The following is a 16261-nucleotide window of genomic DNA, read 5'->3' on the forward strand; positions in this document are numbered from 1 at the left end:
AAAATTTAGAAAGAAGTATTCAGAGGGGCGCCTGGGTGGCTCAGTCGGTTAAGCGTCTGACTTTGACTCAGGTCATGATCTCGCGGTCTGTGAGTTTGAGCCCCGCGTCAGGCTCTGTGCTGACAGATCGGAGCCTGGAGCCTGTTTCAGATTCTTTGTCTCCCTCTTTCTCCTCCCCTGCTCATGCTCTGTCTCTTCTCAAAAAAATAAATAAACGTTAAAAAAAAACTTTAGAAAGAAGTATTCAGTCTTTCACTGTTATGTATAATGTCAGTTGTAGGCTTTTGTGGATGTGCTGTATCAAATTGACATTCCCTTCTGCTACTGTTCTGAGGGTTTTTATCATGAGTAGCTGTTGAATTTTGTGAAATGTTTTATCTGCGTCTATTGATATGATCACGTGATTTAAAAAATTTTTAATGTTTATTTTATTTTTGAGAGAGAGAGACAGAGTGTGAATGGGGAAAGGGCAGGGAGAGAGGGAGACACAGAATCCGAAGCAGGCTCCAGGCTCCAAGCTGTCAGCACAGAGCCTGACGTGGGGCTCAAACCCACAAACTGTGAGATCATGACCCTGAACCGGAGTTGGACGCTTAACCGACTGAGCCCCCCAGGTGCCCCTCCTGTGATTTTTCTTTTCTAGCTTGTCAGTATGATAGATTATGTTGTTTTTCTGAATATGGAACCAACCTTACATTCCTGGAATGAGCCCCACTAGGTCATGGAGTATAATTGTGTTTATACATTCCTTGATTCTATTTGCTGAATTTTGTTAAGGATTTTTTTTTTCATCTGTACTCATGAGGAATATTACTTTGAAGCATTTTTTTTTTTTTTTTTTTTGTACTGTCTTTGGGTTTGGTTTCAGGGAAATATCAGTTTCATAAAATGAATTGGTTTCTCATATTTTCTGGAGGAGATTGTGTAGGATTGGAATTAATTAATCTCTGAACATTTGGTAGGATTCCCCAGTGAAACCATCTAGGCCAGAAAATTACTTTTTAAGATTTTTAATTATACATTACATTTCTTCAATAGTTGTGGGGTTGTAAAATCATTTTATATTGGGTTAATTGTGGTAGTTTGTACTTCTGCCAAATTCCTCTATATACTTGTGATCTAATGTCTAGCTGTTCTACCTCTTGATGAAAGAGGGCATTGGAAGTTGGAAGTCTCCAATTATAATTGTGGGTTTGTCATCTTTTTAGTAGTTTGATTCACATATTTTACCCTTACGTTGTTTGATGCATGCAGTATCTTCTTAGTAGATTGACCTGTTATCATCGTATAATGTCTCTGTCTCCAGATTTTCTTGGCTCTGATGTCTACTTTGACAACATAGCACTTCGGCTTTCCTTTGATTAACATTTGCATGATATGTAATTTTTCATCTCTTTGCTTTCAATTATTCTATATAATTTTGTTTGACTTGAGTTTCTTGTAGACATGCATATAGGTGGATCCTGTTTTACTCACTTTGCCAATCAGTGTCTTCTAATTGCTGTATTTAGATCGTTTTATGTAATTGTTGGTATATTAGGAGTTGAGCTTGTCATTTTTTTTTAATGTTTATTTATTTTTGACAGAGAGAGAGAGAGCATGAGTGGGGAAGGGGCAGAGAGAGAGGGAGACACAGAATCCGAAGCAGGCTCTAGGCTCTGAGTTGTCAGCACAGAGCCCGAGACGGGGCTTGAACTCACAGACCGTGAGGTCATGACCTGAGGCCAAGTAGGACGCTCAACCAACTGAGCCACCCAGGTGCCCTGAGCCTGTCATTTTTTTAATCTTCTTTATTTTTTGTTTCTCTGCTTTCTTTTTCCTGACTTCTTGCAGATTATTTGAACACATGTCAAAATTCTACTTTTACTTATAAACGCTGATTTTGAGAATGTCTCTTTATATGGCCTTCTTAGTGATTGGCAGGGTATTATATGTACACAATTTATCACAGTCTGTTGGTGTTACCATTTTATCAGTTTGAGTGAAGTGTAGAAAGCGTGCCTCCATTTACATTTCTTTACCCTTCCCTCATTTAAAATTGTCTCAAGTATTACCTCTACGTATGTTTAGAATCACATCAGACATATTGCAATTTTTGCTTCATCCATTATACAGAATTAGAAGATTCAAGAGGAGAAAGAAATTATATTTACCCATATGTTATTCTTTGTTATTTCATGATGTTGGAGGATTCTTTTTTTTTTTTATTATAGTATGGTGTAGATCTTTTTGTACATCTGTACATATGTGTATGTGTAGTTTAGGATACTGCACTAGCAATCACTGACAGGCAAAGAGATACAATAAGCCAACAAGAAAGATAAAATGGAATGATAAAACATACTTAACACAAAAGAAAACAGAAAAAGAAAACGAGAACAAATAGAACAAATAAAAAACAAAAAACAAGATGATAGATTTAACCTAAACCATATCAAAAATCACATCAAATGTAAATGTTCTAAAACATGATTCATTAGGTAATTAAAAGGTGGAGATTTTCAGATTGGATAAAAAAGCAGGCATGAAGCTTTGGTCAGCTGACCTAACCACTTAGATGTTAGATAGTCTTGTTAAAGGAGGATTCCTCATTTTATCATTTCATTTCTCTTTAGAGAATTTCATTTAGCCATTCACTTAGGTAGGTCTGCCTATCGTCTCTTAGTTTTTCATCATCTGAGAATGTCTTGATTCCCTTTTCATTCCTGAAGAATATTCTCACTGGACATAGAATTCTGGGTTGACAATGATTTTCCTTCAGCACTTGAAACGAATTGTGCCACTTTCTCTTGGCCTCCATAGTTTCTGGTGAGAAATACGCTGTTCAAATTGTTTGTAGTTTTCAAGTTTGATTAGGGGGGCGCCTGGGTTAAGCGTCCGACTTCAGCTCAGGTCATAATCTCACAGTTAGTGAGTTCGAGCCTCATGTCAGGCTCTGTACTGACAGCTCAGCCTGGAGCCTGCTTCTGATTCTGTGTCTCTCTCTCTGCCTCTCTCTCTCTCTCTCTCTCTCCCTCTTTCAAGAATAAACATTAAAAAATTTTGGGGGGGTGACTGGGTGGCTCAGTCGGTTGAGCGTCTGACTTCGGCTCAGGTCATGATCTCGCAGTCTGTGAGTTCAAGCCCCATGTTGAGCTCTGTGCTGACAGCTCAGAGCCTGGAGCCCGCTTCAGATTCTGTGTCTCCCTCTCTCTCTGCCCCTCCCCCATTCATGCTCTGTCTGTCTGTCTCTCTCTCTCTCTCTGTCAAAAATAAACACTAAAAAAATTTTTTTTCTAATCAAGTTTGATTATAGTGTGTCTTACAGTGGATTTCTTTGGGTTTATTCTTTTTGGGGTTCACCCAGCTTCTCAAATCTCTAGGTGGTTGTCTTTTGCCAAATTTGAGAAATTTTTGCCATTATTTCTTTGAATACTCCTTCCACCCCTCCCTCTTTCTTTTTCTCTTGAGATTCTGATGACATTTACATGTCATCATTAATATGATGGCATTCACATTCATCATTAAATCTTGTATGATAGTCCTACATGTCACTGAGATGCTGTTCATTTTTCTTTCAGTCTGTATTTACTGTTCAACCTGAGGACTTTTTTTTGTTCTATCTTCACGTTCTCTGAGTTTCTTCTGTCCTTTCATTCTGCAATTTAACCCATCAGATTTTTTTATTTTGGTTATTTTTGAGTTCTGAATTTCCATTTGGTTCTTCTTTATGTCTTCTCTTTCTTTGTTGAGGCTTTTAATTTCTTTTTTTTTTTTACTTGTTTTCAAACTTGTTCATAGTTGCTCAAGGAAGTGTTTTGAGGCTGGGCTCCTTTAAAGTCTTTGCCAGATATTTCTAACAGGTCTGTCTTCTTGGTGTCTATAGATTGTCCTTTTTTGTTTTGGTTGAGATCACCCTGCTTTTTGTTGTGATGAGTGATCTTTGGTTAAATTTTGGACATTTTGGGTGTTCTGTATGTGAGACTCTGGATCTTAAATGTCTGAACACAGGCTTCTGCTGACACTGCTGGGTGTCAGTGGGTGCCGCCTCATTACTGCTGGGCAAGGGTGGAATCCAGGCTCCCCACCCAGCCTCCTTGGTGTCTGCAGGGAGGGACTCCTTGTTATTGCTGTGTGGGTAAACGTTCCCCAGTAGGCCTTTGTGATTCAACCCTGCGTGGGAAAGGAGGGGTGCTGCCCTGTTGCTGAGGGTACAGGTGGACTGCAGGCCCCTTCCTGGCCTCCATGGACCTGGTGGGGGTCATCCGGTGGGGATGGAAGCCCCGGATCTTCTCTGACACCATCAGTTGGGGTAGTGGTGGGCCACAGTGTTTTCTGTGGGGTTAGCTGCAGGCTGCAGTAGAGCAGTTATTGTCTAGAAATGTCTGTCCTTTGATCAGAGAGAGCAGGGGCTTCTGTTTCCATCAGTTGGCATTTCTGGATTGCCAGCTTCTTCAGCACCTAGTCTGGGATATGTGAGGCAGAAAGAAAGTTGAGGACTTGATGCTGTATCTTTTCGAGCCCCCAGATCCCTTTCCACTCCTGTTTTGTTGGGTTTAAGTGTAATGTCTTATTTCTTTGGCTGCATTTAGTGAGAAACAAGTCCTTTATGTACCTTTAAAATGTTTAATAAATATTGACAAATAGCCTTGCTTTAATAAATACTTAATCATTTATACTCTGGTCATTGAAGGATGCCTGCTTGGCCGCACCCCAGAGCACCGCACAGTGGCAGTCTGGGTGAAGGCGCCCCGAAACCTGGTGGGGGTTCTGACCTCGGAGGTGGAAGTCTCTCCCAGCAACCTGGTCAGTTGCCCACTCCATGGTAATCTGGGAACCTTGCACCTTGGGAACTTGGTTTTTAAGAGAGATGAGTTGGTCTTTTTCCTGCCGGTAAGTTGTAATTCTTTAGTCATAGAATACTTCTAAAGTGTGCAAAAGTATTTTCACTTCTGCATCATAATCACAAAAAGCGATGCCAGGGAACACACCTGATGGCAGAAGAGCCTAAATGCAGAGCCTGCGATGTGCCTGAGGCTTGTACAGCAACGTGGTCACTTTGCCCGTGTGTCCTGTGGGCTGACCATCGTTTCTACCTGGTACTGACAAGAGTCCTTTGCACTGAAAAGTGCTCCTCACTACCTCCCTGTCCCTCATTTTGTTGCTGGATGAGGCTTCCCAAGTAAAAGACTTGAGTTCTTTGAGATTGTCTGCCAGCGAGGGGACAGTTGATGTCTGTGCTCTCTGTGCACGTTTCTGTCTGTGTCCAGCTGCGGGAAGTACGATAAAGGTGGCCGTGCAGGCACGTAGCATGCGTTGTCTTCTTGATTCGTTACCTGAATCTTCCTGCATCCAAAACCATTAACAGAAGAGAATGGGGAACGTTTTCAAGATAAGTTGTTATGCTTTTAAAACTGCTGTCAGTAACATGCACAGGGAACGATCACATCGTGATCGCGTGCTCCTTTCCTGGGACTCCTTTCCTGAGGAACTGCCCAGCCTGTGCTTGCTAGACCTTGCCTCTCTAATTGCACCCCTGCCCAGCTGACGTGACCCTGATAGGCATCAGGAGTCAGTTTATCTCTCCACTCTGTGTATGGGGAGGTGGCCTTGGGTAAAGTGTGTGCCCAGCTGGGGAAGGTCCAGGCACAGATAAAGTCCTGTCTAACATCAGCATGTAGGTTCTGAGGGGCAGTAGATTGAACCCTTAAAAACAAAGTTTGTTTTGGTTTGTGTTTATCTTAAATGTTGTTTTTTCAAGTGGACAGGTTTAGACCTGCGTCTTGAAATTATGGGTCACAAGTAGTGTCACTTTGATACTGGTAGACTCACTTTTATTTTTTCTTAGACATAGTTCTTTTTTTTTAAATTTTTTTTTAATGTTTATTTTTGAGAGAGAGACAGAGTGTGAGTGGGGGAGGAGCAAAGAGAGAGGGAGACCCAGAATCTGAAGCAGGCTCCAGGCTCTGAGCTGTCAGCACAGAGCCCGCCGCGGGGCTCGAACTCATGAACCACGAGATCATGACCTGAGCTGAAGTCGGACGCTTACTGACTGAGCCACCCAGGCGCCCCATAGTTCTTTTTGAAACAACTTTTGGCACAATTCATATACCATACAATTCACCCGTTGAAGTTTTACGATGGGGAATTCTCCAGTATGTTAGAAGGTTGTGTAACCATCAGTACAATCTAGTCATGGAGCATCTTCACCACACCACCCCCCCAAACTAAAAAACTGCACACCCATCAGCAGCCGTGTGTGCACTCGGCCCCACCTGCCGTCCCCCAGCCCTGGGCAGCCACCCGCAGGCTTTCTGAACGTTTTACAGGAGTGAAATCACAGTATGTTTTCTGTGGATGATTTTCTTCACATTCTCGAAGTTTGTCTGTGTTGCAGCACATAACAGTATTTCCTTCCTTTTTATTGCCCATTCTATTACATTTTGGGGCTAGTATGAATAATGCCACTGTGAACACTCACATACAAATGTTTGTGTACAGATATGTTTTCGTTTCTCTCCATTATGTATCTAGGAGTGGAATTGCTGAGTCATATGGTGACTTTCTGTTTAACTCTTTGAGGACCTGCCAAACTGTTTTCCACGACGGCTATACCAGCTTCTGTTCCCACCAGCGGTGCAGGGGGCTCCAGTTCCTCCACGTTTTCAACACTGATTTTCTCTCTGATTATACCTAGTCTCCTTGCGCGAAGCGGTCTCTTACAGTTTTGATGTGAAGTTTCCTAATGAATGATGATTTCGAACAACTTTTAATGTGCTTATTGGCTATTTGTATATCTTCTTTGGAAAATTGTTCATATCCTTTGTTAGATTTTTGATTTAGTTATATTTCCCTTTACTATTGAATTACAAGAGGTGTTTTTTGGGGGGCGCCTGGGCAGCTCAGGAGGTTAAGCATCTGACTTGCTCAAGTCATGATCTCATGGTCTGTGGGTTTGAGCCTCGTATCAGACTCTGTGCTGACAGCTCAGAGCCTGGAGCCCGCTTCAGATTCTGTGTCTCCCTCTCTCTCTCTGCCCCTCCTGCACTCACATTCTGTCCCTCTCTCTCTCTCAAAAATAAACATTTTTAAAAAGAGGGTTTTTTTTCACGTATTCTGTACGTAATCATATGATTTGTACATATGTTTTCCTATTCTGTTTGTGTTTCCTCTCTCTTGTTGGTGTCCTGTGACAACAAACCGTGGCTTTTATTTTGATGAAGTCCAATTTATCTGTTTTTTCATTTGTTTGTACTTTTGGTATCCTAACTAATAATCCATTACTTGACTCAAGGCCACAAAGATTTACTCCATTTTAACTTGGAAATTATGAAACTTCCAAGGGTCTTACAGTTTTTTAGTTCTTCTGTTTGGGTCTTTGTCCATTTTGAGTTAATTTTGGATATGGTGTGAGATAGGGCCCAATTTTGTTCTTTTATTTGTGGAACCCCACTTGTCCCAGCACCATCGGTTGAAAAGACTACTTTTTCCCCATAGAATTTTTTGGCACCTTTGTGAAATAGAAATACTCATCCAAATGAAAGTCAGAACACTTGGACTTCTGGGACAGCCCAAAGGTTTCATGAAAGTGTTTGAACAATTGAATGTCTCTAGCAAAGAACACGCTATTCTTACAGTTGACTTTGGAATTGGAAGGACGGAAACTGATTCTTCCAAAGTCTGAATGTAACCCCAGGGTCTGCTCTGGATCCATCAGATTGTGGACAGAGAACAGCTGCTCCTGGTTACCCTGGGGTGGAGGTAAGGGGTCCCGAGCAATATGCTGACAGACAGTCTTTGTGATGAGTCATCTCGAGGGAAGTTTGATGCTTGCAATCTGCCCCAGTCACTGCACTGGGCAGCAGACTCTGTGACTGCAGACAGCTAGAGAACACGGTTCATTTGCACGTGGGATTGGAAGGACAACTTGAGGTGGAACAGAAGAAACGAGTGGTTTTGTGATTGTCAGTGTGGTCCTTGTATAATTGGGCACCACGGCAGCTGAATGATGACAGTGAATGCAAGTGAGACTGCTGTGTTCCTGGAGGAGAGCCCGACTCAGAGACGGTTGCGTGGTTCTGGAGGTCCAGAGGGCAGCAACACCAGAGGGGAGACATGAGCACTTTCCTCTGGACGTAAATAAGAGAAAGAAGACTGATGTCCAGAGCAGCAGGCATGCTTTCTGCCATCACTGTGTGTGAAGGTACTGGTCTGCCTTGACATGTTTGTGAATGAGCGAGGGGCAAGGGGCCGGGAGACCTGCCGGCTGAATGTGGAACGTGCGACTTGAGTGAAAACAAAACACAGGCTACGATTGCATTCTGGGGCCATGTTCAAAATACATGGCCTGTCTATCTTTAAAAAAATTTTTTTTAATTATTTTACAGAGAGAGAGAGAGAGAGAGAGAGAGCGCGCACATGAGCGGGGGAGGGGCAGAGAGAGAGAGAATCCCAAGCAGGCTCCACGCTGTCTATCAGCACAGAGCCCAACAGAGGGCTCGATCCCACAAACTGTGAGATCATGACCTGAGCTGAGATCAAGAGTCGGATGCTTAACCGACTGAGCCACCCACGCACCCCCGTCCATCTTTAATTTTCAGTGGGCAAGTTTTCATTTGTTGTTGGTTTTCAGAGCACATGTTCTGCTTTTTCCTTTTTTTTTTTTTTTTTTTTTTGAATTAATTAATACCTACACTCAACGTGGGGCTTAAACTCTCAACCTCGAGATCAAGAGTCACATGCTCCACTGGTTTAGCCAGCCAGGCACCCCCCCTGCTTTTTCCTTTTGCTGACCTGTCTCTTCCAAGCCACAAAGCCGGCTGGGTGCCCTCTCCATCACAGGCCTTATGTGTACTCTGATCGTGTTGGGGCCAAGAGGAAGAGTTCTTGTAAACAGTACAGAGGGTAGTTTACTCAACATGTATTTCTGGGGAATTCTCAGCACATTTCAGAGCTTGGATCTCCCTCCGGTAGGTGGGGGGTGGTGCATGACTCCAGCCAGGGCACCTACTTTGAGGCTCTGGCGTGAGTGATGTGTTAGGCAAGCAGCACACAGGGCAGCCCTGGACAGGGGGCTGTGGTGAGCCTTGCCTCCCGCCCTCCTGGGGTCTCCGGGGTCTGAATAGAGGTGCCCCTGGGCAGCTAGGATTCTTGGGAGGAGGACAGCATAGGGCCCCTGCCCTCAGACACGCAGGGTTCTTAGACATGGCTGCAAGTGGTTCAGGGTACCCTGGGAACAGTCTGGCTCTCGCATGGTCTGGTGGATACAGCTGCTTCTTTTGTAGTGTGGCTGTGTTGGACAGGTATACACGTTAAGCTTAGTAAAATTATGACCGTCAAGCACTATGACCGCCAAGCACAAGGTCCACTCAGATCAGAAGCAAGTAAGTGGCCCCTTCTCCCCCCTCCCTCCCGGATTCCCTGCCCTCCCACCCCGGCCTCTCCCTTCCTCTCCAGCCACTGAAGGGCCAGGCAGAACAGGAAGACAGGGTTTGCATCCTGGCTCTGCTGTTGATGGCCCTGTGACCTTGGGGACTTTCTTTCAAGAAAGAAACTGAAACTCAGAAAGGCAGTCCATAAGTAGAGGAGCTGGCACCTGGCTTCTAGGGGGTTTGTGGGGTTCGTGGAGTCCTGTCGTGTCTCATTGCTGACCGTCTAGCGGCACAGGGCAGGTAGACATCTCTTTAACCATGGCTGTGCGTACTTTCCTTTTGAACCTTTGTTAGAGCCACTCACTCCCCTGGCAGAACCCCCTTGCCTCCCCCCCACCCAGTGCTTGTGAAACATGGCCTTGCTGTGTGTGGGGTGTCAGGATCCTCCGTGCGGTCCTGCCCGGCTCACCCCACCCTCCCTGTCTTTCATCAGACAATTCTTGCTCTTCCTCTGGGCCCCTTCCACACTTTTCCACCTCTGTCTTTCCTTCTACTGATTCTTTTATGATTGTTTTCTCTTCTGCCTCAAGATAAATTATTTGAGGGTGAACACAGTGTTTTTCTAGTTTCTCTGTACTTTCCAGAGCACTCTGGGTCCAGCAGGTGCTCAGTAGTTCCAGGATAGATTAGAAAATGTTTTTCTCAGGGCACCTGGGTGGCTCAGTCAGTTGAGCGTCCGACTTTGGCTCAGGTCATGATCTCACAGTCTATGAGTTCGAGCCCCATGTCAGGCTCTGTGCTGACAGCTCAGAGCCCAGAGCCTGCTCCAGATTCTGTGTCTCCCTCTCTCTCTACCCTACCCCACTCACACTCTGTCTGTCTGTCTGTCTGTCTCTCTCTCTCTCAAAAATAAACACTAAAAAAATTTTTTAACAAAAAAAGAAAATGTCTTTCTCGCTTTGTAATTAATCCTGATCTAATCCCATTGAATAATCCTTGTTGCCTTTTCTGTGATTGTGTCACACGATGCACAGACTTGACAAGTATCACATGTCGATCGTTGCTTCGCTTCCCTCCTATGAGACCGAAGCTGCGTCTCCCCCTCGGTGTCATGTCAAGCGCGGGCCTGGGCACTGGGGCGGGGCGCAGGGTCCCTGGTGTGTCCGCCAGTCTTTCCTGGTGGCCTTGTTCGCTAAAACACTTTCTGACTTCTCTTCCCTTTCTTGTGCAGACGCTCGCGAGAGGCTTCGGGACGAGAATGTTTCACTTAAGGACTTGTGCTGCTAAGTTGAGGCCTTTGACGGCCTCCCAGACTGTGAGGACGTTTTCACAAAACAGACCGGCCGCAGCTAGGACGTTCGGGCAGGTTCGGGGCTATACCGCCCCCGTTGCTGCTGAGCCCTTCCTCAGCGGGACTAGCTCCAACTATGTGGAGGAAATGTACTATGCGTGGCTGGAAAACCCCAAAAGCGTACACAAGGTAAGGCTCCGAGCAGACATCTTCCTGTGTTTGGTGTCTCGGCCTGCCATTGGCTGGGCATCCAGGTAAGTGCCAGTGTGCTGAGGAGCCCTTGGGAAGGCAGGCGGCTGGGAGCCCCACCGACCGGAGTCCTCCACATCGGCCTGACCACGACCGCCACACCACCGGAGGAGCGCTTCCCTCCCCTTGACAAGCCACGCACTTGAGACTTGCTCCTGGGAACAGAAGGCCCATCTGCCCTGCGAGGGTGTGAGAAGGACGTGCTCCACCTCCAGCATCTCCCCGACGACGCTGCAGGACACAGACAGTGGAGACAGGCCGCGGCCAGAGCGGCGACCCCGTTGGATGCTCCCCAGTCCCGTCATGCCAGGAGCACCTCAGAATCATCACATTGGTTTCTGCGCAAATGGCATTTCCAGTTAGCGTGCCGTGTTTTTCCTCCTGTATCTGGAAGTGAATTCCCTGCAGGCCTCTTTCTGATGTACTTCTGTTGCCTGTGAGGCACGTCCTCCCGGTCACCCGTGTGCATGAGTCCGCCCACAGGGCAGGCCTGGCCTCTAAACTTGACTGGTTCTGACACCATTTCTTGTGTTCACATTGGGCGGCGGTCCCACGGTAGGAACCAGAGGGTGGTGGGTCCCCAGGTTGCCGTCGTGCCCCGACGCAGGCCGGGGGAGGTTTGGCGGAGACAGTGCGTGTGAGGTGCTCAGGGCCTGTGCAGAGGAAGCGCCCGACGGAGCCTGGCTGCCATGCGCTGCCGGCCTCGCCCCTTCCTCACTTGTGAATCTTAGGGTCTCATTATCAGAAGGCAGCCTGCTTCCATCAGGCCCCCGAGAATCCGCTTTACCCTGAAATGTTAGTGGTGTGTAAGGTTGGATACGTTCATGTGACTGCCACAGCCGCTGGCCCTGTTTCGTTGCGAATGCCCTCCTGGTCTGACCTCACTGCTCAGGGCACCCAGCCAGTCATTCCCTACCAACCTGGAGGCCACTGGCTCCCTGAACAAGGTGAAGCCTGGTTTCCTTAAGAGTAGGTGTTCCCTGGCCTGCAGACAAAGACTGCCCACAAGTGCGCTGTAGGAATGGCCGTGCCTGGCCGGCTGGCAGGCACTCTGCAGACAGGTGTGCGCGGTGCGCTCTGGAGGGGTCAGGTCGGACAGTCGTCTGGTGCCCCAGCCTGTCCCTCTGCCTTCCTTTCCCCAAACACAACCTCTTCGTGGAACTAGCCACGTCTTGTATGTGTGCTGACGGGCCCAGGCTCAGGAGCATCCACACCAGTGCCTGGCCTCGGACTGCATTGCAGTTGGGAAGCGCACCGTGGCTCCGGCACAGAGCACAGACAAGTGGGGCTGACATGGCACCACGGCTCCTGCCGGAAGCTTCTTGAGAAAGTTTTTATGGGGATCTGATTGTAAACCATGACACCTAAATGGGGCCAGTTTTCCTTGAAAAAAATTTTTTTTCTATTAGGTTTGCTATTGTTGTCAGTAGTTTGAGTTAATATCATTATGATTATTACTGGGTTTTTTTCCAAAATCCTTTTTAATCTTTATTTTTGATAGCATGAGCAGGGGAGGGGCACAGAGAAAGAGAAACAGAATCCGAAGCAGGCTCCAGGCTCTGAGCTGTCAGCACAGAGCCTGACACGGGGCTTGAACTCACGAACCACAAGATCATGACCTGAGCCGAAGTCGGACGCTCAACCGACTGAGCCACCCAGGCGTCTTTGATTATTACTGGTTTGGGGGTTTTTTTTAAGGACTTTTTTGAGAATCCAAGAAGTAGTGCGTGCAGTCTGGGCTGTAGGGGAGCCCCCTGATTTCATTCCCACTCATCATCACCAGTAACAGGACTGGTCTTAGGCCAGCTGAGGCCCTGTGGACCCCTGGGACTTACTCTTTAGACCAGCTTTTGGTTCAGCAGAAAAATTGAGGGTCAGGTATAGGGATTCCCCATGTACCCCCGGCCCCCATGCCCGGTCTCCCCTACCATCGGCACACATGCTGGGGTTACGACATTTATCAGGCTGGGGAACCCACGCTGACACGTCTTCTTTGCCCAAAGGCCCCTCGTGGTGGTATGTGTTCTGAGGGTTGGGACAGGTGCCAAGTGACATGTATCTCTGTCATGGTTTCCCATGGTATCCCAGTGTTTCCACTGCCCTCAAAGTCCTCTGCACCCCACCTGTTCTTGGAAAGTGTTTTTACCACATGGTTTCAAGGAAGCCCCTCAGAGGTTCTCAGGCCGGGAAGGGGTGGCCATGGTGCCCGTCCATCCTGGGGAGGACAGCACACCGACAGGTCCACTGACAGGCACAGGTGCCGTGGGGCCGGGGTTTTGGGGGGAACTCAGGAGGGGCATGGCCCTTGGACTCTGCAGGCCAGAGTGATCACCACATGGAGATGCCACAGAGACATGGAGGATGCCAGAAAGGGACTTTTCAGTTTAATGAGAGAGTACGCACAGGCTGTCATCCCCGGGTCCGATTTTACATGCTAGTTTCTGTTGCCAGGGTTCTTCAGGGGGCGCACGTCAGTGGGTGTGTCCTCGTCCACCATCCCTACCCTGTGGAATTGATCACTTCTCCAGGTTTCCTTGGAGGCCCCATACCTGTGTGCGTGCTGTTTCAGAGACACAATCTGGAACTTTCACCAGATTTTAGAGGCATCAGCGACTACAGAAGTCCTCAGAAATAATTGACTACGTTAAGAATGCCTCATTTGTTCTCGTGTTTTAGAACCCATGGTTCAGGAAGAAATGACAATTAGATTTTCAGGTTTAAACTGAGTGCCTCTGATCCCCCACTTGTGCGTTGTTGTGGGGTGCGGCCTCCTTGTCCTGAGGGCTGCTTCTGTCCCCTCCTCCGTTGGCACAGAACTTGTTCGTATTCAGCAGGAACAGCACAAGCTTAGCATCTCCCCTCCCTGCCCTACTGTACTTAGCTTTCTGATTACTTCTGTAACATTTCCTGTAGAGAGAAGAGTATGAAGTGAGCCTCTGTGAGGAGACCCACATCCACCTTCAACGGCACTCTACAGTTTGCTAGGCCTTAAACCTCTTCCTTCCCCACTCATTTGTGCTGGTTGGTTTCTTGGGGGCAGGGGCGGGGGCGGGGGTGGCTGGGAGAGTCTGAAGGCAGATCCAGACCTGAGTCATTTCCACATGGCTCTAACCAACACAGGGATGTCTTCCTAACCACACCTAACAAAGTTAACAAGATAATTCTCTAACACCTAATCCTCAGCCTCAGCCAGCTGCCTTCGTAACTTACGGTTGGTTGTCATACCCGTTTTTAAAGACCACTTCTATTTTGAAATGTCTAATTGTGGAAATTGGTAAAGTAATTGAGCAATTTGGAGTCGCAAGCCCCTCATGCTGCTGGTGCCCAGGTCAGTGGCTGGCCCCGACGGCGCCTGTACGGGCTGCAGGGGCCCCCAGCCCCCCTGTGCCCCCTGCTGCGGCCTCCCCCACTGTCCCCTCCAGTCCTCCACACCTTTCCAGGCACAGCTCACCACCTGAAGCCCTAGGAACCCCCAGCTGGGGCTTGTGATGTCAGCCTACTAAGCCTCCCTCATGGGGTCTCAGCCATTCTGGGGACAAGTCAGATGGCAGCATCTTTCGTTTATGTCTCAGAAACGCATAGAACCAAAGGCAGATTGCCCCATTCATGTGTCAGACAGGCAGGCATTGGGAGCCCCTGAGCCCTTGCCAGGCCCCATTTGTGCACGGAGGCACGTGCCCACCCACACACAGAACAACGTCAGCCCTGGTGCTGGCGGGAGACCCACCAGGCCTGTGCTCGCTGGGCCCCCCACAGCCTCGGAGATTGCTTCCCCCACCAGGCCTTCTGGTGGCCTCGGCCCACTTCCTAAATGCCGTCTTCCTCTTTTCATAACCACATCCGTTTCTTATGCCATTCCTGGGTCGGCTCCAAGTGTAATGACAGCTCTGGTCCAGCGTGGTCACCGCACCCGAGGCGGAGTCTCCAGACTCGGTCCCACCTCTCGGGGCTCAGTCGTGCCCCCCTTCTGGCCTGGATAGCTCTGCCTCTTCCACGCTCATAAAACACAGTCCTGTCGTTTTCTGTGAGTGAACCAGACCAGCAGGGAAAAACACAGCCCCCAATTCATGGTGACATGTGCCTGCTCGCTCTGTGGTTTTGAACCATCCCGGGCTGTGCTTGGAGAACCGTGGGCTGGCCCCTGGGGGCGGGGGGACACCTATGTTGAAGGTCCTTGGAGCGCTTTGTGGGATTTTGGTGAGGGAGGCTGCGAGCCTCAGCCGTAGTGGCTTTGTGTATTAAGTTAACCAAACAGGTGGAGTGCTTTTCCTGACCTTGGTATTCAAGGGGCTTTCCACCTGCATGGTTCCAAAGTGAGCACGTGCGAAGAGTGAGAAGCAGGAGTAGTGCCTTCCCTTATGCGTACATCAGCCTGAGGACAGCGGGGGGGGGGGGGGGGGGGGGGGGGGCGGGGACGGCTGTTGGGACCCTGCAGGGCCCTGTACGCCCAGGCCAGGTGCCGCCTCTCCTGGGTGGGCTGTGATGAGCGAAGCCCCGAGGAGTCTGAAGATCCTCGGGCTCTCAGGGGTTGGAAGTGAGCCCGGGACTCAGAGCCCACAAGGGGACGTGCTGCAGGCCTGGGAGGACCCACCGTCACTGTCTGGAGGGACTGCCGCCTTCAGTCCCTCAGGCAAAGGCCTGTCACCGTCCGCGGAGTCCACGGGCAGAGCAGAGGGCACTGTCCTTGGCTGGTCTTGGGTGGTTGCTGGCATTTTGCTCATGCGCCCTCTGGAGAGATGGTGGCAGAGCCTGCCCAGAGATGTTCCCTCCCCTGTGCTGTGCTCTGACTGCACATAAATTCTTTCAGTCTCTGTAACCGAGGAAGTCCCAAGCAGAACCCCCAGTTTTAGCGGCTTCTAGTATGAAATGTTCCACGGTGGCAAGGCAGTTCCCGACCCCAGTGCGTGGTCAGTCCTTGCCTTCCAGACACAGTGTCCCTGGATGGAGGGGTCAGAGCCCCACCGGAGGGCAGGCATACACAGTGTATTCGAGGAAGGCCGGGACCCAGTGTCTGGCACAGATAGAGCACTTCAAGGTGGGTGTGGGAACCGTCCAGGGCAGCCTTTGCATGTACACCCACGCCATGGCTGGGCTGCTGTGCACAGTCCCCTGGATGCTTAGGAAATAACACAGGGCCACCAGCACACTTCCTGAGCCCACAGAGCCCGTGTGCAGGGGGCTGGGGAGGACAGGAGCCTGGGAGCAGCACCTGCTGGCCCCAGTGCCACCCTTAGCTTGGGGAGCTGCTGCTGCATGTCTGTAGGGATTAGCCTGAAGCAGCCAAACCCTTGTTTCAGGATGGCCACTGGTCACTTAATGCCCCAAGTTTCATGTTTGTAGCAGCTAAACATTGTTAACATTGGAACTTAGT

At 48.6% G+C, this 16261-nt stretch overlaps 1 protein-coding gene across 5 annotated transcripts in view; it reads left to right on the plus strand.

Annotated features, from left to right (window-relative positions):
- Nucleotides 1–16261, plus strand: part of OGDH (oxoglutarate dehydrogenase) — a 66706-nt gene that overhangs the window by 4935 nt on the left and 45510 nt on the right. For 4 of the 5 annotated variants that reach the window (XM_078442636.2, XM_078442638.2, XM_078442634.2 and 1 more), the window contains exon 2: nucleotides 10582–10830. In XM_078442636.2, coding sequence (XP_078298762.1) covers nucleotides 10609–10830 — 222 coding nt within the window. In that variant the 5' untranslated portion in view covers nucleotides 10582–10608. Of the gene's footprint in view, nucleotides 1–9545; nucleotides 9651–10581; nucleotides 10831–16261 lie in introns of those variants that run through there. The other variant, XM_078442635.2, reaches the window with a different exon arrangement.

The sequence above is a fragment of the Panthera onca genome, chromosome A2 (assembly GCF_046562875.1).
Source record: "Panthera onca isolate mPanOnc1 chromosome A2, mPanOnc1 haplotype 2, whole genome shotgun sequence".
Lineage (NCBI taxonomy): Eukaryota > Metazoa > Chordata > Mammalia > Carnivora > Felidae > Panthera > Panthera onca.